This window comes from Salmo trutta, chromosome 29, assembly GCF_901001165.1.
Source record: "Salmo trutta chromosome 29, fSalTru1.1, whole genome shotgun sequence".
NCBI classification, from domain to species: domain Eukaryota; kingdom Metazoa; phylum Chordata; class Actinopteri; order Salmoniformes; family Salmonidae; genus Salmo; species Salmo trutta.
This window is the reverse complement of record NC_042985.1, coordinates 28,640,163-28,663,471: the sequence shown is the minus strand read 5'-3', so window position 1 is coordinate 28,663,471 and position 23,309 is coordinate 28,640,163. Positions and strand designations below refer to the sequence as shown.

Below are 23,309 nucleotides of genomic sequence, written 5' to 3'. Positions count from 1 at the left end.
ACCCCTCCCTAGAGACGTTTGTGGACGATAATGTCCTACAGTAAATAAATCAGTCTGTCCCTGGATTTTAGCACTGCCTGCCACTCACAACAATAACAGTAGAGCAGTATTCACCGAAACACAACAACAGCCCAACCGCTATGAAGTCCATTGAATCATAACGAAGTGAAAGATGGCTTTGGATTTTTGATTCAAGGATAGTTCTTAGCCAAAAGTGTGTCTTCCTCCTATCCTTTGATGGGTCTCTCTCATACACTAGTTCACAAGCTTTGTTATTTCCTCTGATAAGCAGCGAGTGTTGGGGTGCACTCTCTCTCTCCCCCCTACCTCTCTCTCTCTCTCTCTCTCTCTCTCTCTATTGCCTGTGATTTATCCTCCTATATTAAATGGCTGAATGTGTGAAATAGATGTGTGAGAAGGTGGGAGGTTTGATAATGTGCAGCTTCCAAGTACATTCAAGAGAAAGGCTGGCTGTAATGAGCCATGTGACTATAGGTGTGTACATCTGCTCCGCTCTCTGTTGATCCGGGCTCTATTGCTCTGCGTTGCCCAAAGGCCTGCTCCCTGCTCCCTCTCCCCGGGCCGCTCCCGCTGCCTGCCTGAATCTGATTGACAGCCCACAAAATGAAATAAGCCCAGCGCTGTGTGCTCCTGCTGGGTCAGACGGGAACCAGTGTGCTCCCTCGTTCACTCCTTCTCTCTTTCACTCATTTGCCAGCCACTGTAGCGCTCCTCTCTTCTCTCTATACTTCTCTCTATACCCTTCTCATCACCAGCTCCTCTCTTCTCTCTATACTACTAGCCCCCTTCTCATCACCAGCTCCTCTCTTCTCTCTATACTTCTCTCTATACCCTTCTCATCACCAGCTCCTCTCTTCTCTCTATACTTCTCTCTATACCCTTCTCATCACCAGCTCCTCTCTTCTCTCTATACTTCTCTCTATACCCTTCTCATCACCAGCTCCTCTCTTCTCTCTATACTTCTCTCTATACCCTTCTCATCACCAGCTCCTCTCTTCTCTCTATACTTCTCTCTATACCCTTCTCATCACCAGCTCCTCTCTTCTCTCTATACTTCTCTCTATACCCTTCTCATCACCAGCTCCTCTCTTCTCTCTATACTTCTCTCTATACCCTTCTCATCACCAGCTCCTCTCTTCTCTCTATACTTCTCTCTATACCCTTCTCATCACCAGCTCCTCTCTTCTCTCTATACTACTAGCCCCCTTCTCATCACCAGGTTCACATCACCAGCTCTTTTCTTCATCTGGCTTTATATCTCTCTCATTGTTGTGCTACGATCTGTAGTTGTGTACCATAAGCATAGGTGTTGTCTGTTACTTACAGACTGTCCCAGTTGTTTGGCCCCCAGGTGACTGAGAGAAGGGTTTGACTGACTGCTCTGACCAGAGCCAGTTGTGCAACAATCCCCTGACATCTTTAAGGAGACGGTGGCAGCAAATCATTTTGGCAACCACAGTACCACTAGACATGGTCCCATCAGTCAAATGAAACAGATCTTGAAATTGACAGTGCTCTCTATTCCATTATGGAGCCTTTGTCCCCTGTTGATGTAAATGTATGCCACTCGGAGGCTTTCAGCGTCCTTTCAACCCAATAAAAAGGCCAAGAAGTTTGACATCCATCTCTGTATGGCAGCCCGGCTCAAAGTACTCTCAAAGTGAAACACTTGCTGCCAGAGTTGAATGGAGCGAGGAATTGTCAGGAATATCAGAGAGATGGCTTTTAGGTCTATAATTAAGTTGTGTTATAAATGTCATCCATTCTGCCTGATGGAATTCATGCATACATATTATTTTCTCCAAGAATTCAAAAGGCAGCACAGAACCTCCAGCTAGCTTGAAAGTAATGCAATCTTTTTTTTCTTCTTCCTATTCTCAACCATCACATTCAAAAACCTTGACTGACTGTGCACTATAATTTATGAGTCTAGCTTCACTTCCAATTCTTTAGAGAACTTCATGCTCCGGGTCCTAAACCTATCCAGGGTTTTTTTTCTAGGTCAGGGAAAGCAAGGCTATACACACAACGTTACATTCGCTGCCTCAGTCAGTGGGGGGAGTTGAGAGCCCCATGTGTTTAAATGCATGTTGTTTGCCGAGCGCAGCGATTCTCAGTCTGCCCTGCCTCCAGTCGGGCTGAGCTGAGCCGGCACACTAGGGCTTAATCACTGCCAGGGCCAGCCTTGTTAGCTAGGTGGATGTTGGGATGGAGGGAGACAACCAACAGTATGCCATCTAGGACCTGGAAACAAAAGCTGGGCTCTTTGAGTTTCCAGAACAAACTCTCCCTTATTATTTCCACTACAAAGGTTAAACGCTTTTGTTCCCTCAAACAGAGGCGTGCAATCAAACCTTCCCCCAGCCGGCTGCTGCCTCCCTCCCTCGCTCCAGTCGGAGGAAAAAGGGACCTTTAGCTTCCAAAGCAGAGGGGAGTGCCAGAGAAGGGAGAGTAAGGGGCCACAGTGAAACCAAAGCCCTTTGTGACTTGTCTACCAACCACTTTTTAGTCATGTCTCCTGCCTTTATATAGCATCTGGTCTGAACACATACTAACTTACCCACGTAGCAGTCATTAGAGTTCCCATTTACGTTTAGAAAACGTTGTATTACATTAGAATCACATTTTCACATGTCTACATACAACATTGATCATGTTGATGGAACACAGATTGCCAAGGTGACAGGGGGAAATTGTTTATATGCAGCCAGTGTATGTAACTCCATCCTTGGCCACATTTGATTTGGTTGAGGAAATGATTCATTTGTCTACATAGGGCTGCTGGATGGCTCTTTCAGAATGCCTAAGTGAATGGGCTGTCTGGCCGTGTTTCTCTTGGGTGTAGCTATCAGCCATTGTAATTTAAATGAATCATCTGTGCCCCTGCGGGGAATTGATGATGAATAAATGTATATAAACACTTCTAATTGGATTGTTGAAAGCTTTCTAAATGGGTATCAGCTGTTTTTTAAAAGCTTGAAATACAGTGTCTGTCTTACACACGGGTCCTGCTCCGGTAAGAAAGGTCCATATGAATCCAGATGAGTTAATTACCTATGTAGTTAATTAGCTATCTAGTAACCAGACACGAGCTGCCTGCAGAAGACAGGGGTAAGAAGGAGTCTAAACTAGAAGAAATCGTTAAGCATAATATGACTGGGATGAAGCCTGCAGTAAAATGCACCTATGGAATTTAAAGTGCTCAATATAGGCTCATTTAAAAATACAGTACAATACTTTTATACAGTACAACACTTTTAAATGGCACAACACTGTTAAACGGTACAACACTTTTATACAGTACAACACTTTTATGCAGTACAACACTTTTATGCAGTACAACACTTTTAAACAGTACTACACTTTTATACAGTATAACACTTTTAAACAGTATAACACTTGTATACAGTATAACACTTGTATACAGTACTACACTTGTATACAGTACAACACTTGTATATAGTACAACACTTGTATACAGTACAACACTTGTATACAGTACAACACTTTTAAACAGTATAACACTTGTATACAGTAGTACACTTGTATACAGTAGTACACTTTTAAACAGTACAACACTTTTATACAGTACAACACTTTTATACAGTACAACACTTTTATACAGTACAACACTTTTAAACAGTACAACCCTTGTATACAGTACAACACTTTTATACAGTACAACACTTTTAAACAGTACAACACGTGTATACAGTACAACACTTTTATACAGTACAACACTTTTAAACAGTACAACACGTGTATACAGTACAACACTTTTAAACAGTACTACACTTTTAAACAGTATAACACTTGTATACAGTACTACATTTTTATACAGTACAACACTTTTAAACAGTACAACACTTTTAAACAGTACAACACTTTTATACAGTACAACACTTTTAAACAGTACAACACTTTTAAACAGTACAACACTTTCTTTATTTTGTATAGTTTTTCTCTGTTTTACTATCTCTCCCTCAATAAACATGTATATTTTGATAGATCAGAATATGTTAAGACAATTTATCCTTGGAATAGCATGATCATGGGCATACATTTTCATACGTTAATCTTGTTTAATATATTATGTTGATCGAAATCAGAAGTTAATTAATTGAAAACCCCAAGAATGTTACCTTCAGTTTTTTTGTCTGTTCCTGTAGATTTTTGCATAAGCCAGGCAACAGATTTAAGATGATTTGAATGCCCCTTGAGCAAAGCCCTTAGTAAAAAATTATACACAAGCAAAGATACTGGCAGATAGGCAGATTATAATACTCTGTCTTTGTCATCATAATCTGTTTTATGATAGACTGCACACAGATCACAATGTGTAAATATTAAACAGATTAATAATCACGACCAAGGCTTGGTAGTAAATGCTGTTGCTCCTGTGCTCCGGCGTCGAGGTGGAATTAGAAATGGGCGAGGGACAGGATGTTCCATGCAGCTAACGCCTACACTACAATTAGAATGATTTATTCAGAGTTATGCACTGAAAACACAAATGGCAGAATACATTAACAAACTAGATAACATGAAAATAATGGTAATGAATGTTTTTGCCTGCTCTCTGATTCTCTCTCTCTCTCTCTCTCTCTCTTTCTCCCCCCCCTCCCTCCCTCCCTCCCTGACTGTCTGTCGGTGTGGGTGCGCGTGTGTGCAGGCTGTGCCTTTGTCAAGTTCTCCAGCCACGCAGAAGCACAGGCGGCCATCAACAGCCTGCACGGCGGACAGACCATGCCAGTGAGTATAAACGTGTTACACGCACACACACGGCTTCGATAAGATACTAGTACTCATACAGTATACAGAATGGGTATTCACACATACTGTATAGAACATTGACGGCATAGCCGCCCTTCCTAAAGCATTCAAATAATACATTCACACATAAAAATTTCACCTAGACTTTCTTAGCATTTATTAATGATCACAAAATAATCACACAGTCCGCATCCAACATTTCACACTGCACAACTGTATGTATGTGCAGCACAGATGTCTTGTCATTGAATATGCTGTACATATTATTGGATCAGATGTCGGATCGTAATTTGCTCATACTGTTGCAGGAAATTTCATGCACAGCAGGAAATGCAAACGTGTAGTGTATTCAAGGTTTAAAAAGGCTTCTAAAGTTTGTAATTTCGACTTTAAAATGTCTCACTTGATTTGCCCTACCTAACAATTTATCGACCCCTACAAAACTGTCAGTTTATTATAATCCACACAATAATTCACATTTCCTGTTGCTGCAGGATTACTCCTGCTGTGAGAAACTGGTCAAATTAAGATCCTACGCCTGTATATCTCCTCTCATTTCTATTGTACCTTTTATATATATATGAATACTATACATTATGTGCGTCCTAGAATATATATGCAACAGAAATGATGCAGCTTTTCAAGATTCATATTATTTAATGTTCAAATATGGAAATCGTCTCTGAAAAATATCTGAAATCAAAAGTGTAATAGTTGATTTAGTGCACACTCATTGGGAGGTACTTTTCAGTAGAGGAAAATAATCAATAATGAATTCTCCCTAAGTCTAAAAACACAACATTCATACAGAGCTTCTCTTGAAGCGTATTTAATTGGAAAATGCAATATACTAGCACAACTTATGAGTCTTAGGAGACTAGTTATTACGTTTATAGTCGTAGGTTTTGTAGCAAACATGCTTGGACAATTCATTTGAGACCGCGATAGTAGAGAATCAACAGTGGTACCAAAGTGTTTTACAGTATCATGCTGTATTTCTCGAAACACAAAGATCTCCTCCTACCCAACATGCTGGGAATCATCCTAATCATTGGATATCCTGCAACTCCTGTCAAACTGCAGTAATTCCAAGTTGAGGTTGTTACGCTTGTTATCTGGCATGTAAAGGCCATCATTAAATATGTCTTACTAAGGGATGATGATGAAAAACACAGAATCTCCATGCATATTTTAGATTCACAGTCCCTGGCAGACACCTTAAGTTCATACATTCCATTGATGTTTTGCTATAAATATTTACTTAAGCTCTCTGGCATCAGGATAGTGTCCTGGAAACCGGATGTAATTGACACATATTTCCCTTACGGATGCTGTCTGACACGTTTTGCAATAGCATTAGAAGTCACAAGCTTAGGGAGGGGAAAAAAACACAGCAACTCTAACTTTGGGTGTGTGTCTGTTGCTGCGCTGAGCCCCTGCCCTGAGCCCCTGCCCTGAGCCCCTGCCCTGAGCCCCTGCCCTGAGCCCCTGCGCTGAGCCCCTGCCCTGAGCCCCTGCCCTGAGCCCCTGCCCTGAGCCCCTGCCCTGAGCCCCTGCACTGCCCAGCCTGCAGTAGCACAGGGTCAGTACCAAAGCCAGCTAAACCACTTGAGATCTGCTCCACGGCAGATGAACTGTCCAAGGCGACATATGGAGCCCCAAACAGACCCCGGAGTTGTATCCAGAGCCATCCAAAAGCTCATTAATAATCTATATTATCCATATCTCTCCCACTACCCCTGCACCTGTTACTTCTATATCCTACGTCCAAGTCCCAGTCAGATTAATAGGCAAGGTGGCCATTAGTACCGAGCGAAGGCTTTGATACCGAGGGGGATGCAGTTCATTTGGATAATATCAGTGCCACATGTCGTCAACAACTGACTAACAGGAGGCAGGATCCAGAGAGGCTCTCTAACCTACTGCCAGCTGTGGGGTCTGGACCAGTCTCGCACAAAGAGCTCTCTCTTAATGTTCAACTCTAGAGCATCTGTGTTAGCTGGCAGCCACACCCGGCCGTAAATAATACCTGCACAGACCAAAATACATTGGGTGGTAATGAAAGCCATGGTAATGAAGGGAAAGGGCGAGGGACGCCACCGAAGGGCAGCGGCTGATAGATCAGGTCAGGCCTTTAATTGATGCAGATTGCAGGTGCCCCTAATTGAACTTAAAAGGTAATCAGGCTCCAAACAGGCCAACGGTCTCTTGGTTCAGCTGTTGAATTAAGGCTGTGGAGAGAGAGAGAGAGAGCGAAAGAGAGCGAGAGAACGAAAAAAGGGGGAGACAGGTGGCAGGGCTTCAAATGGCAGAGCCAGGGGCAGACAGCACCCAGCAAATTGCAGACATGGCCGTGTTCTGTGTCGCACCGGCGGTGACAGGGCCTGCTGAGCTCACTAGTGTTGGCAGGAGTGAGACAGTGTGTGAGAGGAGAGAAGGGAGAGAAAGAGAGGTAGTGGAGAGCCAGATTAATGAGAGATAACACAAAGCTAGAGATCATGACACATAATACTCTCTCTCTCTCTCTCTCTCGCTCTCTTTCTCTCTCTCTGTCACTCTGTCACTCTCTGTTACTCTCTCTCTCTCTTTCTCTCTCTGTCACTCTCTCTCTATCTCTCTCTCTGTCGCTCTCTCTCTGTCTCTCTCTCTCTCTGTCGCTATCTCTCTCTGTCGCTCTCTCTCTGTCTGTCGCTCTCTCTCTCTGTCTGTCTCTCTCTGTCTCTCGCTGTCTCTCTCTCTCTGTCTCTATTTATATCTCTCTCTCTCTCTCTGTCGCTCTCTCTTTCTCTCTGTCTCTCTCTCTCTCTGTCTCTCTCACTCTGTCTCTCTTTCTCTTTGTCGCTCTCTCTCTCACTCTCTCTCTCTCTCTCTCTCTCTCCTACACTGGATGAAAGCATGATAGAATTTCCAAATCAGATACAAGTACGAGAAGATACACTTTTATTTCTTGAGATTGCTTACACAGTGTGAGTATTTTAATGGTGTGTTTGTGTGCATTGTTAAAGTGGGTGAGTGTCGTGGGTAGGTCATGTTGCCATGTCACTGGTGGACAGTACGGACCAATGCAGACAAAAAGACAGACAGACAGACTAATGAGACACATACCTCCCATCAGGCACACAGGGATGGGGAGAGACTGGTTCAACTGGAGTTGAACTGGAGGCCCACATGGAGGCCTCATCCAATTACTGGACAAACTTGTTATCGTCAATTTGATTATCTCATTTACGGCTTTGGGTTTAACCCTTTCAGCAAGGATGGAGCCCAATAATGTCACTGAACCAGGGTTTAGAAGACTACTTTAGTGCAACAGCTTACAAAGCATTCCCTGTTTTGACATCATATTGAGGAGACTGGAATTGTTGCTATGTCCATGAAGTATGGAAGTTGAATGATTACAGATAAACATAGAATTTCAGAAGTCATTTTCTTTTAAAACCAGTCTACATGGTTGCCATTATGATAGTAACGTAGTGGTTTATCATTAGTATTCTGTTAAGACAGGCTTCCGCACATTATTGCCCGTATTGTGTCGTCATAAGCTTCTGCTGAGGATAAAGTCTGAGTGTGTGTTTACATGTCTGTACAGTAGCCACTTTACACCAGTGTCTTCATACCAGGGCTATGAGCAGATAAAAACAGAATGGCGTTTCACTCTTGTAGCTTATTTCTAATCCCTCAATTACATTTCCTTCTTTTTTTTCTTCTTCGTTTTGGCCCGTACACAACACCCAATGTGAGTTTTTCACAAGTCAAGTGTGTTGTTCTCAAAATTAGATTAGTTATTGAACCTGTGACAAATTCCTCAGCTGTACCCATCAAAAGTGAAGGCTCCCTGTTGCCCCTTATCAAATTCACTGAATTCATTTTCTTTCGAGATAGGAGTCATGCCGTTGGAGGTTATTATTTTTGTTGGTTTGTCAGGTTATGATTTTCTGCTGGGAGAGAGACAGAGAATAGAGAGAGACAGAGAATAGAGAGAGACAGAGAATAGAGAGAGAAAGGAGAGAGATGGAGATGGGGGAGAGAGAGAGAGAGAGAGAGAGAGAGAGAGAGAGAGAGAGAGAGACGCTGCTTTGCATCTAGTGGCTGAATTATTCCCAGTTCTTTTCAGATGGATGAAGTCCTCTGATCCCCTCGAGTGAATTCTTCCTCTGATGTCCCTTGTCTCTCCTAGAGATCGGGCTGGAGATCCAGTCAGGATGTATCAGGTAGAATAACAGGAAGTAGAAGGTATGAAATCCTTTGTTCTGACACTAGATATTTTTAGATAGAGTGAAGAGTCAATTCTGATTTAGGGGATTTTTAGAAAGCTACTTTAGGCTGGCTCTGCAGACTGTATCTTGCTCCCGGATACTCTACTCTGCTCTGCACTATGCAGGCAGTGAGAAACCAGCCCAGCCTAGCTTGGGTCAGTGAGTCCTGAGTCACAGTGCTTTGAGTAGAGGCTGCCCGGAGCTCTCCCCTCCCAAGCCTTCTTCTTGCTGCTCACAATGCATTCTTCATGAATAAATGAAGAATGGTTAATGAAAAATGGTTATAAATAGATAAAGGAATACACAGCTACATAAAGCAGAAAATGAATGTGATCTAAGTGCCAGCCCCTCGCTCTGCTAAAGGAAAAGGGAAGCGGGAGCAGTGCAGAGGCGCGGTGCGGCCGGTCGGAGAGGCGCTGGAGGGATGTTTGCTCAGCGCAGACCTCATTAAAACCGACAGCCCCGTCCCTCCACCAGCCCCAGCAGAAGATAGGGAAAGAACAGTGAAAGGTCAGGAGGTGGGAAGGAAATGAAATGAAATTAGAAAGGACAAAACAGTGTACCATTAGGGCGGCACTCCGCCATATTGATTCAGCTAATTGAAATGGCATCTTGGGAACAGAACCAGATGGGTCCCCCTTGGCCTGAGGTGAGGCGCTGGCTGGCAGGTGCAGGGCTGAAGACGGCTCGCTCCTCTGACAGGAAGAATCCAATATGACACACATTGTCCCCCCAGGGTGCAGGCTGACACCCCTCCCAACACCCACCCAGCCTCTACAGCACAGTCTAGGAGACAAACACACTATTATTGGTGGATGGGCTCAACACTCACTCACTGCATTCACATTCACCGTGTGAGGCAGTTTGTTTGTTTCTTTGTTTGTTGGGGGACTTTGTGTTTGTTCTGTTTTGCTTTTTGAGGCGGACCCCCTTCAAGCACCACTGGAGAGTTGCTTGGGCTGGGTTCCAGCCTTTTGCTTTTGAGACCCAGTAGAGGTTACATTCTGGCTGTTGACACACACACACACGCGCACGCGCACGCACACACGCGCACGCACACACACACACACACACTGTCACGGCTGTCTGTAAGAGGGAACCAAGGTGCAGCAGAGGATGTGCTCATCATTAGAATTTTAATTCAAACAAACAAGAGAACACTACAAAATGAACAAAACGACAGCAAACAGTCCTGTTAGGCAAATACTCAAACAGAAACAATTACCCACAAAACCCAAAGGAAAAACATGCTCCTTATGTGTGACTCCCAATCAGCAGCAACGAGCTTCAGCTGTGCCTGATTGGGAGCCACACACACGGCCCAAAACAAAGAAATACCAAAACATAGAAAAAGGAACATAGAACGCCCACCCAATGTAACACCCTGGCCTAACCAAAATAAAGAACAAAAAACCCCTCTCTATGGCCAGGGCGTTACAGTACCCCCCCCCCAAAGGTGCGGACTCCGGCCGCAAAACCTGACTCTGAAGGGGAGGGTCCGGGTGGGCCTTCTTACGGCGGCGGCTCAGGTGCGGGACGTGGCCTCTGCTCCACCCTTGACGTCGCCCTCTTAGGTGGCGCACCTGGCCGCGCCGAAGGTCTGGTGGGCGACGCTGACTGCGCCCGGCTGGCGGGCGGCGATGGTTGCGCCCGGCTGGCGGGCGGCGATGGTTGCGCCCGGCTGGCGGGCGGCCCTTGTTGCGCCCGGCGGGCGGCCGGCGATGGTTGCGCCCGGCTGGCGGGCGACCCTGGCTGCGCCCGGCTGGCGGGCGACCCTGGCTGCGCCCGGCTGGCGGGCGACCCTGGCTGCGCCCGGCTGGCGGGCGGCGATGGTTGCGCCCGGCTGGCGGGCGACCCTGGCTGCGCCCGGCTGGCGGGCGGCGATGGTTGCGCCCGGCTGGCAGGCGACCCTGGCTGCTCCGACGGCACTGACCCAGGATTCACCAGGCTGGGGAGACATGACAGAGGCCTGGCCCTAGGCGTAGGCACAGGACTCACCGGGCTGGCGGGCGTCCCTGGCCACTCTGGCAGTTCAGGACAGTTGAGACCCACTGGAGGCCTAGTCCTGGGAGGTGGCACAGGACGGACCAGGATGGGGAGACCCACTGGAGGCCTAGTCCTGGGAGGTGGCACAGGACGGACCAGGATGGGGAGACCCACTGGAGGCCTGGTCCTGGGAGGTGGCACAGGATGGACCAGGATGGGGAGACCCACTGGAGGCCTGGTCCGAGGAGGAGGCACAGGATAAACCGGGCTGTGGGGGAGCACTGGAGTTCTGGTACGGACACTCTTTACCCACACTCCAGGCTGAAAGCCCACTTTGGCCCGGCACAGGCGGAGAGCAGGCATTGGGCGAACTGGACCCTCCCAGCGCTCTGGAGACACAGTGCGCAACGCCGGCGCAGGATAACCTGGACCGAGGAGGCGCACTGGAGACCAGACGCGCTGAGCTGGCACCATCCGCCCTGGCTCGATGCCTGCACTCGCATGGCACTTGCGGGGGGCTGGTATGTAGCGCACCGGGCTTTGAACGCGCACTGGGGACACCGTGCGCTCCACAGCATAACACGGTGTCCTACCAGTACCACGCTGCTTCCGGTAAGCACGGGGAGTTGGCTTAGGTCTACCACCTGACTCTGCCAATCTCCCCGTGTGCCCCCCCCCAAAAAAATTGTGGGGCTGCCTCCCGTGTCCGTTGAGCTCCCTCGCCTCGTACCAGCGCCTCTCAGCTCTCGCCGCCTCGATCTCCCACTGCGGGCGGCGATACTCCCCAGCTTGAGCCCATGGTCCTTTCCCATCCAGGATTTCCTCCCAAGTCCATGACTCCAGATAGCTTTTCTCCTGGTGCCTCTCCTTGTGCTGCTCCTTCCTCTGCTGCTTGGTCCGTTGTTGGTGGGTAATTCTGTCACGGCTGTCTGTAAGAGGGAACCAAGGTGCAGCAGAGGATGTGCTCATCATTAGAATTTTAATTCAAACAAACAAGAGAACACTACAAAATGAACAAAACGACAGCAAACAGTCCTGTTAGGCAAATACTCAAACAGAAACAATTACCCACAAAACCCAAAGGAAAAACATGCTCCTTATGTGTGACTCCCAATCAGCAGCAACGAGCTTCAGCTGTGCCTGATTGGGAGCCACACACACGGCCCAAAACAAAGAAATACCAAAACATAGAAAAAGGAACATAGAACGCCCACCCAATGTAACACCCTGGCCTAACCAAAATAAAGAACAAAAAACCCCTCTCTATGGCCAGGGCGTTACACACACACACACACACACACACACACACACACACACACACTAGTCCTCATCTCTCTCTGTCTCCCTGTAGTTTCCATCTCTTTTCGATTTGTACCGTGCAAGGAAATATTGTAATCAAAATACAAATCAAAGCAGGCATTTGTGCTGACCCTGTCAAGATGACACATTATATGAAAGATGAATACAAGTTATGATTATGGAGTCCTTTTCTCTCCCCGTGTCTTTGCTTTTATGATCTGGCTAATCACATCCTGACTTCCCCCTGGCTGCCTGTGTCCTTCTGTCCTTTCCTGGGTGCAACCACAGAAGCAGTTCCTGGGTATCTCTCTCTCTCAGCGCAGCGTGCACTGGCTGGAATTAAATAGGATGACAGTGTCTGAGGCTTTCTGTGTCTGTCTCTCTGCCTGTCTGGCAGCTTCCTCTCCTCTCTCCTCTCTCCTCTCCTCTCCCTGGACGTCATATGAAGAACTGACTCTGGTCTCTGTCTCTCTGCCTGTCTGGCAGCCTCCTCTCCTCTCCTCTCCTCTCCTCTCCTCTCCTCTCCTCTCCTCTCCTCTCCTCTCCTCTCCCTGGACGTCATATGAAGAACTGACTCTGGTCTCTGTCTCTGAAATGATTTAATTGGATCCAAACTCAGAAGCACAGACATCAATACAGCACTATATCTGCCATAAGGCACTGTCATTAGTCAATACTTCTCCCTGTGCACGCCAAAGGCTCCAGTCAGACCTCATTATGGAGTATCGTATTCAGTTGAGCGGTGGGAGGGGGACTGGGACTCCTCTGGGACCACACTAAGGATCACAGTTCACTCCAATGTACACTGAGTATAGCCAACATTAGGAACACCTTCCTAAAACTGAGTTGCAGAACAGCCTGAATTCGCCGGGACATGGACTCCACAACGTGTCAAATGAGTTCCATAGAGATACTGACCCATGTTGACTCCAATGCTTCCCACAGTGGTCAGTTGGCTGGATGTCCTTTGGGTGGTGGACCATTCTTGATACACAGGGGGAACTGTTGAGGGTGAAAAAACAGCAGTGTTGCCGTTCTTGACACAAACCGGTGCACCTGGCACCTACTACCATACCCTGTTCAAAGGCACTTCAATCTTTTGTCTTGCACACATACACAATCCATGTCTCAATCGTCTCAAGGCTTAAAAATCCTTCTTTAACCTGTCTCCTCCCATTCAACTACACCGATTGAAGTGGATTTAACAAGTGGCATCCATAAGGGATCATAGCTTTCACCTGCAGGTGTTCCTAATGTTTTGTATACTCAGTGTGTACACTGGTAGTCTAAAGTTCACTAAACCCACAGATCATCTACTATTCCCACTGTCTCTACACAGCTCAGATTGGACTCATTTAAAGCATGCACTGAGTCAGTCAGACCTTGTGTGGTGTGTGTCTGGTGTAGTGTGTGTGGTCATGACTCAGTATGGTGTGTGTATGAGTAGGTGTGGTGTCCTGCGTTGAGGTGTGTGTGTGCGCATAGTCATTGAGGTACGTGTCTTGACTGAGTGTGGTTTGTGTCTGTCCAGTGCTGAGATGAGTGTTGTCTTGACTGAGTGTGGTTTGTGTCTGTCCAGTGCTGAGATGAGTGTTGTCTTGACTGATTGCAGTGTGCGTATCCCCAGGGGGCGTCCTCCAGCCTGGTGGTGAAGTTTGCCGACACGGACAAGGAGCGGACCCTGCGTAGGATGCATCAGATGGCGGGCCAGCTCGGCATCTTCAGCCCCATGACCATCCAGTTTGGGGCCTATGGCGCCTACTCTCACGCTGTAAGTCTCGGCTCTACGGGGGAGGAGACGGTGAGCTTTTACACTCTGTGCATGCGAGTCACGGCTCCTCCTGATAGCTAGCTATACACACTCTGTCTATCTACGTTCACACCTGAAGTTAACATCTCCTCAAGTTTGGAAACTGTAGGGTTTGCACTCACACTGTAACTGACAGCTCGCCCTGGCAGGTGAGAATCACCCACTCACACACAGTGAAGAAGGCTGACTGTCTGTCTGTCTGTCTGTCTGTCTGTCTGTCTGTCTGTCTGTCTGTCTGTCTGTCTGTCTGTCTGTCTGTCTGTCTGTCTGTCTGTCTGTCTGTCTGTCTGTCTGTCTGTCTGTCTGTCTGTCTGTCTGTCTGTCTGTCTGTCTGTCTGTCTGTCTGTCTGTCGGCTCTCTAGCTTCATCTCATTATATTGGGTTATCTGTTGTTTGTAATGAGCAGCAGCCCTGTAAAGCAGCGGTGCTGTTAAGTAGCAGGGCTCCCGGGCAACAGAGACCTGTCTATTCAACAACATGGCCAAGCAAACAGTGATGTGAAAGTAAACATGTCCCTCGTCCTGCGGCGATTTCACCCTGCCCCTCTCTCTCCCCGTCTCCCTTTCCCCCCTCTCACCGTCTCCCTCCCTCTCTCTCCCACTGCCTACCTCTCCCTCCTCTTTCCCTCACCCCCCCTTCCTCTCTCTCTCTCTTCAATGCCACAGCAGATGATGCAACAGCAAGCAGCGCTAATGGCGGCGACCCAGAACTCGTATCTGAACCCCATGGCAGCCATCGCTGCGGCACAAATGCAGCAAATGGCAGCTTTCAACGTCAACGGTCTGGTGGCTGCCCCAATGACACCCTCCTCAGGTACAAATACACAGTCAGGACTGGACTCCCCGTCCTTCCCCAACCCTCCCTCCTACGTGCCTGTAATACTTCACTATATTCATTAGTGAGCCTTGTACAAGCCATGCTAATGTATGTATTCTGCCCTGGCTGTTAGTACATTTCTTTAGACGTTATCAGGTTTCTTTTCATGTCTGTCTCTTTTAAAAGGGACAAAAAAAACTGTCTGCCTTTTGGTAGTGCTGAAGTCTAGAGAAAAAAAGAGTGTGCCCTTTTGGTAGTGGTGAAGTTAGAGATGACATTGCCAGAGTGACAGAGAGCCCTAAAGTAAGATAGAGAAGACATGTCGTGAGTGAGGCATGATGGGTTATGATGTATGACATCCCCCGGCCCTCATTGGCCGCCACAGTGTACGGCCTCTCTCTTTTTGTCTTTTTCTCTCTCTCTCTCTCCCTCTCTCTCTCTCTCTCTCTCGCGCTCTCTCTCTCTCTCTCTCTCTCTCTCTGTCTCTCTCCCTCCCTCCCTCCCTCCCTCCATCTCTCTCTCTCTCAATTCAATTTCAATTAATTTCAATTAAGTGAAATAGATAAAAACAAAAGTAAAATAAACAATAGAAAATTACACTCACAAAAGGTCCAAAAGAATACAGACATTTCTAATGTCATATTTTGTCTATATAGTGTTGTAATGATGTGCAAATAGTTAAAGTACAGAAGGGAAAATAAATCAACATAAATATGGGTTGTATTTACAATGGTGTTTGTTCTTCCCTGGTTGCCCTTTTCTTCTGGCAACAGGTCACAAATCTTTCTGCTGTGATGGCACACTGTGGTATTTCACACAATAGATATGGGAGTTTATCAAAATTGGATTTGTTTTCGAATTCTTTGTGGGTTTGTGTAATCTGAGGGAAATATGTGTCTCTAATATGGTCATATATTTGGCAGGAGGTTAGGAAGTGCAGCTCAGTTTCCATCTCATTTTGTGGGCAGTGTGCACAAAGCCTGTCTTCTCTTGAGAGCCAGTGGCCTTTCTCAGTAGCAAGCCTATGCTCACTGATTCTGTACATAGTCAAATCTTTCCTTAATTTAGGGTCAGTCACAGTGGTCAGATACCAAATAGCCTTCTAGTTTGCTCTGTTTTTTGTAAATTCTTTCCAATGTGTCAAGTAATTCTATTTTTGATTTCTCATGCTTTGGTTGGGTCTAATTATGTTGCTGTCCTGGGGCTCTGTGGGGTCTGTTTGTGTTTGTGAACAGAGCCCCAGGACCAGCTTGCTTAGGGGACTCTTCTCTAGGTTCAACTCTCTGTAAGTGATGGCTTTGTTATGGAAGGTTTGGGAATCGCTTCCTTTAGGTGGTTGTAGAATTTAACGACTCTTTTCTGGATTTTGATAATTAGCGGTATCGGCCTAATTCTGCTCTGCATGCATTATTTGGTGTTTTACGTTGTACACTGAGGATATTTTTGCAGAATTCTGCATGCAGTCTCAATTTGGTGTTTGTCCCATTTTGTGAATTCTTGGTTGGTGAGCGGACACCAGACCTCACAACCATAAAGGGCAATGGGTTCTATAACTGAGTGAAGTATTTTTTGACAGATCCTAATTTGTATATTGAATTTGATGTTCCTTTTGATGGCATAGAAGGCCCTTCTTGCCTTGTCTCTCAGATCGTTCACAGCTTTGTGGAAGTTACCTGTGGCGCTGATGTTTAGGCCGAGGTATGTATAGTTTTTTGTGTGCCTTAGGGCAACGGTGTCTAGATGGAATTTGTATTCGTAGTCCTGGCAACTGGACCTTTTTTGGAACACCATGATTTTTGTCTTAATGAGATTTTTGTTTTTGTTTTGTTTTTTTGGTAGATTTCCACACTACTTTCCTTCCTTCTATAGCATTTATTAATATTATTCAGTTCCTTTGGCTTTGACGCCTCATGATTGAACATAGCTCTGTTCAAGTAGAGTGTGACTTTGCTGTGATCTGATAGGGGTGTCAGTGGACTGACTGTGAATGCTCTGAGAGATTTTGGGTTGAGGTCAGTGATAAAGTAGTCTACAGTTTTACTGCCAAGAGCTGATCTATATGTGTACCTACCATAGAAGTCCCCTCGAAGCCTACCATTGACTATGTACATACCCAGCGTCCGACAGAGCTGCAGGCCTTGTGACCTGTTTTTGTTGGTTATGTTGTCGTAGTTGTGTTTGTGGGGCATATGGGGGAAGACATGCTGTCACCTCCAGGTAGGTGTTTGTCCCCCTGTGTGCTGAGAGTGTCAGGTTCTTGTCCAGTTCTGGCATTTAGGTCGCCACAGACTAGTACATGTCCCTGGGCCTGGAAATGTTTGATCTCCGCCTCTAGGATGGAGAAGCTGTCATCGTTAAAGTTTTTGGATTCTATTGGGGGGGATATAGGTACCACACATGAGGACATTTTTCTCTGTTGAGATAATTTCCTTATTAATTTCTAGCCAGATGTAAAATGTCCCTGTTTTGACAAATTTAATAGAGTGCGTTAGGTCTGTCTCTCTCTCTCTCTCTCTCTCTCTCTCTCTCTCTCTTTCTCTCTCTCTCTCTCTCTATCTCTCTCTCTCTCTCTGTCTCTCTCTCTCTCTCTCTCTCCTTCTCTCTCTCTCACGGGCCACTGTTTGTGTGTTTCCGGGAACACGGCCAATCTGATGACTTTGGATGCAAAGTCCTTGACTATACAATATACGAGCAAAGATTTGTGGGAGATAATCCTGGACCTGAGTTTGACCTGTCTTCCTGGCCCTTGTCGTGAAGAGCTTTGATGGCTCGACACTAAGTAGGCTGACTGGCCCAAGACAGGGGCTCCACGCGTCTCTCTAAATGAATTAAATAAAGTGGCTCAGTCACCTCTGCATCCATCCACCATCTGTAATCCACAAAGCCTACATACACCCAGGTAATGCTTTTCAAATTTAATCCTACATGACTTAAATGCCCTTCACCGGGATTAGGGAGAAGAATAATATTCCATCTGGCACAAGACGAGAGAGCATGGACAAGGTGACAAACCTGAAATGTGGCCAGGGGGAGAAGCTGAGGCCACTAACAGACAGAGAGGCCCCAGCCCCAGTGTCCAATTAGATGCTGGTCAGAGAGAGGCTGCAGACTGTGGAGTGTGAACCATGTCCACCATGGCCTGTGGTCCCAGTAATGAAACAGGGTTGCTCTATTTACAGGCACCAGCACGCCGCCGGGTATCAATTCCACGGCCGTGCCCAGCCTAGCAGCGCCCATGGGGGTCAACGGGTTCGCATCCCTCCCGCCCCAGACCAACGGTCAGCCTACCAACGAGCCAATCTACACCAATGGGATCCACCCCTACCCAGGTGAGACAGCCAATGGGATTCACCTCTACTCAGGTGAGCCAATCTAACAGCAGTTTCATTCATTTGACATGTAGCATTTTCTTAACTAGGATAAAACCATTATATATGATATTTTTGTAGAGGGAGACCTGGCAAGATAGTCTTAGGTGACTGCCATACCGCAATCAGAATAGGAGTGGGACGGTGGTTGAGAGAGTCAAATATGAGTTTGAAGATGGTTTAAGAAAAGCAAGCTGAGCTTTCATGATGAGCGAGTCAATGCATCCGTCAGTGCATTATGGTTAATATGATGAGCGTAAAAAGCTTCTTAATGCTGTGTGCTCCTGATGATTCCTGAACGACTGACACATCATTATGCACTTGACTCCTTGATGCATTATGTAAGGCAGCTGCAGTGATAATGAACCACAAAGCAGTTTGTTTGGCATGTTGTTAATATTTGATGCAAACATCTGGGGGGCGAACAGGAATTTTGAAGAACTGTGAAATATGACAACTCGACTCTATGTGTGACACCACCCTTTGTCTCGCTCTCTCTCTCTCCCTCTCTTTCTCTCCCCCCCTCTCTCTCTCTCCCTCTCTTTCTCTCTCTGCAGCACAGAGCCCTACAGTGAGTGACCCTCTCCAGCAGGCTTACGCCGGTGTGCAGCACTACGCAGGTGACCTCCCTCTCCTCACTCCCCCCCATCTCTTTATCTCCCTCTCTCCCTGTCTGTCACTCTAGCAGAGACTATGGCTGCTAAAGATAGCCCAGAGGACTGGCCAATTTTCTCCAGGATTAGGAAACTTTACATTAGGATTTGAACGGATTTCCAGTGGACTTGATTATATACCCACACAAAAATCTTCATTCCAAAAGTACCCTGAGAACTGTGTTCCAGACACCCCTCTACATGATTGTGATATAGATAGACAGACACTAAGACCTCTCCTCTTTAACCATCTATCAGGATAGGAAGAGGCTCTCATTCCTGTATTGTATGTGTCCCTGTTTAGACAGTGCATTCCCTTTGTGTAGTGATCCACGATGAAAATGAGCTCGGGCTCCAAGCCGTAATGCAATTTATTTATTCAGTGTCTGGAGGACGTGAACAATAGAATCATGATTTAAGTTGTTGCAAATGGAGATGTAACATCCCACTCTGGCTCTTCTCCTTCTCTTTGCAACAGCAGCCTACCCTGCCGCATATGCACCAATCAGTCAAGCGTTCCCCCAGCAACCCACCATCATCCCCCAGCAACAGAGAGAAGGTAAGAGCTAGCGGGAGCGACCACCCAAGAAAAAAGGTGATAATTACCATGTTATATTCTAATGTACGGCTGCTTTGAATTAGCCAGGGAGAGGAAACACTGGCCTGGAAAATGGGAGAAAAAGAGAACTTCATTTAAAGGAGTTTAACATTAGCAGGTAGCAAGATGGAGAAGTTACTCTGTCATTATTCAAAAACTGGACTAATTCAAACTCGCAGTGTTCGACTGGTTAATCAGTCCATTACAATGTGTTTAAGTGGTTATAAATATTCATTAGATGAATTAGCTGCATGCAAAATCATTTATTAACATTCCTAGTTTAGTGTTAGTACCACAGCATTAAATGTAATAAAGCATAGTGTATGCTGTAATGGCAAATCACTCTTCCTGACACTGTTAGTCAGATAGAATTATTCATTTATGTTATTGTACAGTATGTGATGGTTATGAATATGATTATTAGTCAACATGGAAAATCTGAAATTACTCTAAGTGTTCTAACATTGCATAAGAGGGATAATTTTATTGCAGTGTGTTTTGCCAAGCATTGTGGTCTACCTGGCCCCATCCTTGAGTTAAATGAGGCTTGCATTAGGGTTATGTGACTGCTATACTTAAGCCACAGAGCTGCTCCTCTTCCTGACAGTGTGTCAGCCCCACTGGCCTGTCTCTGACTCAGATCTGGATCCTTCCCTCTCTGACTTGGCTGTTGGCTGGTCTCCCAGTCTGTCTACCCCAGTCTGCAGCCTCCAGGAGACTGCAGCCGCAGCAGCCCCCATTTCATGAGACACGCCTAAACTAACAAACAGGCAGAATAAAGCCACAAGCTCAGACTGTAAAACCACAGCTCTCTATCATACTGTGTGTGTCCTCTATCTGGGCCAGGGAGTCAGTCAGCAGCAGCCTCTTATCAGCCTTCTCACCAGCCACAGGCTCATCTCGTCATGCTATCATCCCGGAGCAATGAGACAGGGAACAATCCATGCAGCCACTAGCACAGCCCACCAAGCAGCCCACAGCCCACATCTATCTCTCTCTCTCTCTCTCTCTCTCTTGCTCTCTCTCTCTCTCTCTCTTTCTCTCTCTCTCCAGTCTATTCCTCTCCTCATCAGAAGGCCATGTACTGTATGTGGCATCCGGGTGTGTGTGGAGACTGAAGCGAGATTGGGAGCCAGTCAGTCCTGTCCTACTGTCAGCTAGTAATTGGGGCAGACACTGGGCTTATGTCATCATGTATGCTCTGCCTGTCCTCTCCTTCTATTTCCCCATGTAACCTCTATAGTTTGTTGTTGTTATTTCCCTCCAGGGCCGGAAGGCTGCAACCTGTTTATTTACCATCTGCCCCAGGAGTTTGGAGATGCAGAATTAATGCAAATGTTCCTGCCTTTCGGCAACGTCATCTCCGCCAAAGTCTTCGTGGACCGCGCGACCAATCAAAGCAAGTGTTTTGGTGAGTCAGTGAGTCAAAGCTGTCATCTCTGCTGAGAAAAAAAAGAATCGGATGAGAAGTCGACTGTGATGTTTGGCAATTTTCTCATGTCCCACTTTGGATTCTGCATTTAGTTGTATTTTCCTTTATTCCCTGTGTCTATCCTAATCAAGTTGCAATTAACATTTTAAAAGTGGCGTTACATGCGAGTGAGCAGGGAGGAGAGGGTGATGAGAGGGATGCGTGCTTCGCTCCTTAAGTTCAACTCATCAGCAGATGCTTATGAGACACTGGGAGCGGGTGAGAGTGGAGGAGGGGTGATTTGTTTCTAACTACCTCCAGTTTAAGCCCACAGCTCCCCAAGTTCAAGTACATGCCTGTTACCATGTAGCTAGACATGTAGTATAGGGGAATGTAGTCACCATAAGCCTTGTCCTTCTGGCTATTAGCGTTTCACCTTCAACAAACATACTATAAAACTATGGTTCCCCAGCCTCTATAGATAGCCCCTAGAGACCCAGCCTCCCAGCCTCCTATCCAACACCTTCCTCCCACACAGCCTGTAGGGATGAGTCTGGGTGGTGGTGGAGGATGTGCAGGTGGACTGTGTGATCTTCAGGAGGTAATAATAGACCTGTTTGAGCCCTAGACAGCAGCACCCACGAGATGAGGAGCTGGACTGCAGAAACGGACCACTGGACTCCTATATGGGCTGTCTAGGATGAGAATAGCATGTCTATCACTGCTCTACGAGGAAGGACAAAGAGGCTGTGACCCCACGCATCTCACCATTATTTTCCCATGCAGCTATTAATTAAGATCTTGGCTGAAAAACAATCATTTAACCTCTCATTTTTTCTCCTTCCTTTTTATAGTCTGAGCCCCGGGGCTCTTGTGAGAGACATTAACAAATTAGACAGAAGATGCTATGGATTAAGTGAACTAAATCACTACTCTCCTGCAGCAACAGGGGAAGCAATTTGATCCCTCTTCAGTTCAAAATGGGAGATTAATTTTTTCTATGCACATTAGATGCAACACACACATACAAACAATGCATGTGCACAGACATATACATGCGTAATATGTGTGTGTGTGTGTGTGTGTGTGTGTGTGTGTGTGTGTGTGTGTGTGTGTGTATGCATGTGCGCACACGCCTTATGATTCTCAGTGATTGACAACAGGCAATTAGCCAATGTCATCATTTATGAATCCAGGGTAGTCATTGACTTACTGAGATGAGGCAAAGACACAGTTTAAAAAGTGACATAGTCAACGTGAACAAGAGTGTTCCAAACACATTAAGACCAAATTCCATGGCAGTTGAGCATACATGTACATCCTCTCTGGTAATTGTTAGCTGTTGGTGTTAATTATCAGCTTCAGAATATCAGATGTGCAGCTGAAGAAGATGGTTGATCCGTCACTGAACGACCAGCTGACCCAAATGAGTTTGTTGAGGAAAAGCACAGCGAGATCTTAAAAGACTGGCTTTAGAGTGGGATGTTGAGTTTCTGGCTGTTTCAAGGTCTTAGTCTGGGGTCTGTTGGGATACTATGTTATTTTAATCCTCCATGTTTAGTTACTCAATATTGACATTTAAGGATGATCAAAGCTCACCTCTCTAAGTGGTATTAGTGGAGCAAAAATGGATTTTAGAAGGTCCTCTGAAAGCACTGCATACACACTCGCAGACTAACCCTTACAATTGAAATAGATTATCCTCTGTTTTTAGAAGAACAGCAAGCAGCACTCTATTGTTTTGGTTTGCTTAAAGTGGGAGCAGTCCCCTTCAAGCCGTTTCACAACGTCCGTCAGCATCTAGCTGTGCAGATCCCTACAGCTTAGACACTAAGTCACCGCACCCAGGAGTCATGCAGAGCTGTAGAATGATAAGACTGTGGTCTTTGTCAGTACTCCACTCTCACCTGCAAATCAAAACCTTGTCCGTAATACCCTACAATGATTTTACAGAGGAATGAACATCGTTTTCTCAGCTGAAGAGCTGCGAGGGAACATGAAATGATGATTCATACATGACAGTATTCAATCTCCTCTCACAAAGGCTGTTTAGGGTGTTTTACATTGTGCTGTGCAATGAATGTGTCCCAGTCAAGTGCTGCTAGTCCTTCTGAAATGTACAGTGCTGTATAAAACATCATAATAAACCTGGCAGCTGACTGATTTACATGGTGTAAAGGGTGCCAGGATTTACCACGCTTCTAGTCTGCTCTTTTCTTTGTCGTCTCTTTCTTCACCGTCTTCTTCTTCCCCTTTTTCCCCTTCCTGACCTTTTGGGGTTGGGATGTAAATGCAAGGTTGAGATTGATGAGAGCAGG

General features: G+C 46.2%; 1 protein-coding gene across 17 annotated transcripts in view; it reads left to right on the top strand.

The window, feature by feature from the left end:
* Window positions 1-23,309, top strand: part of LOC115167311 (CUGBP Elav-like family member 4) — a 167,642-nt gene that overhangs the window by 130,526 nt on the left and 13,807 nt on the right. For 5 of the 17 annotated variants that reach the window (XM_029721632.1, XM_029721619.1, XM_029721617.1 and 2 more), the window contains 7 exons: window positions 4,694-4,773; window positions 13,948-14,136; window positions 14,811-14,958; window positions 18,141-18,323; window positions 18,887-18,949; window positions 19,461-19,541; window positions 20,848-20,991. In XM_029721632.1, coding sequence (XP_029577492.1) covers window positions 4,694-4,773; window positions 13,948-14,136; window positions 14,811-14,958; window positions 18,141-18,323; window positions 18,887-18,949; window positions 19,461-19,541; window positions 20,848-20,991 — 888 coding nt within the window. The remainder of the gene's footprint in view (window positions 1-4,693; window positions 4,774-13,947; window positions 14,137-14,810; window positions 14,959-18,140; window positions 18,324-18,886; window positions 18,950-19,460; window positions 19,542-20,847; window positions 20,992-23,309) is intronic. The other 12 variants (XM_029721630.1, XM_029721628.1, XM_029721629.1 and 9 more) reach the window with 10 other exon arrangements.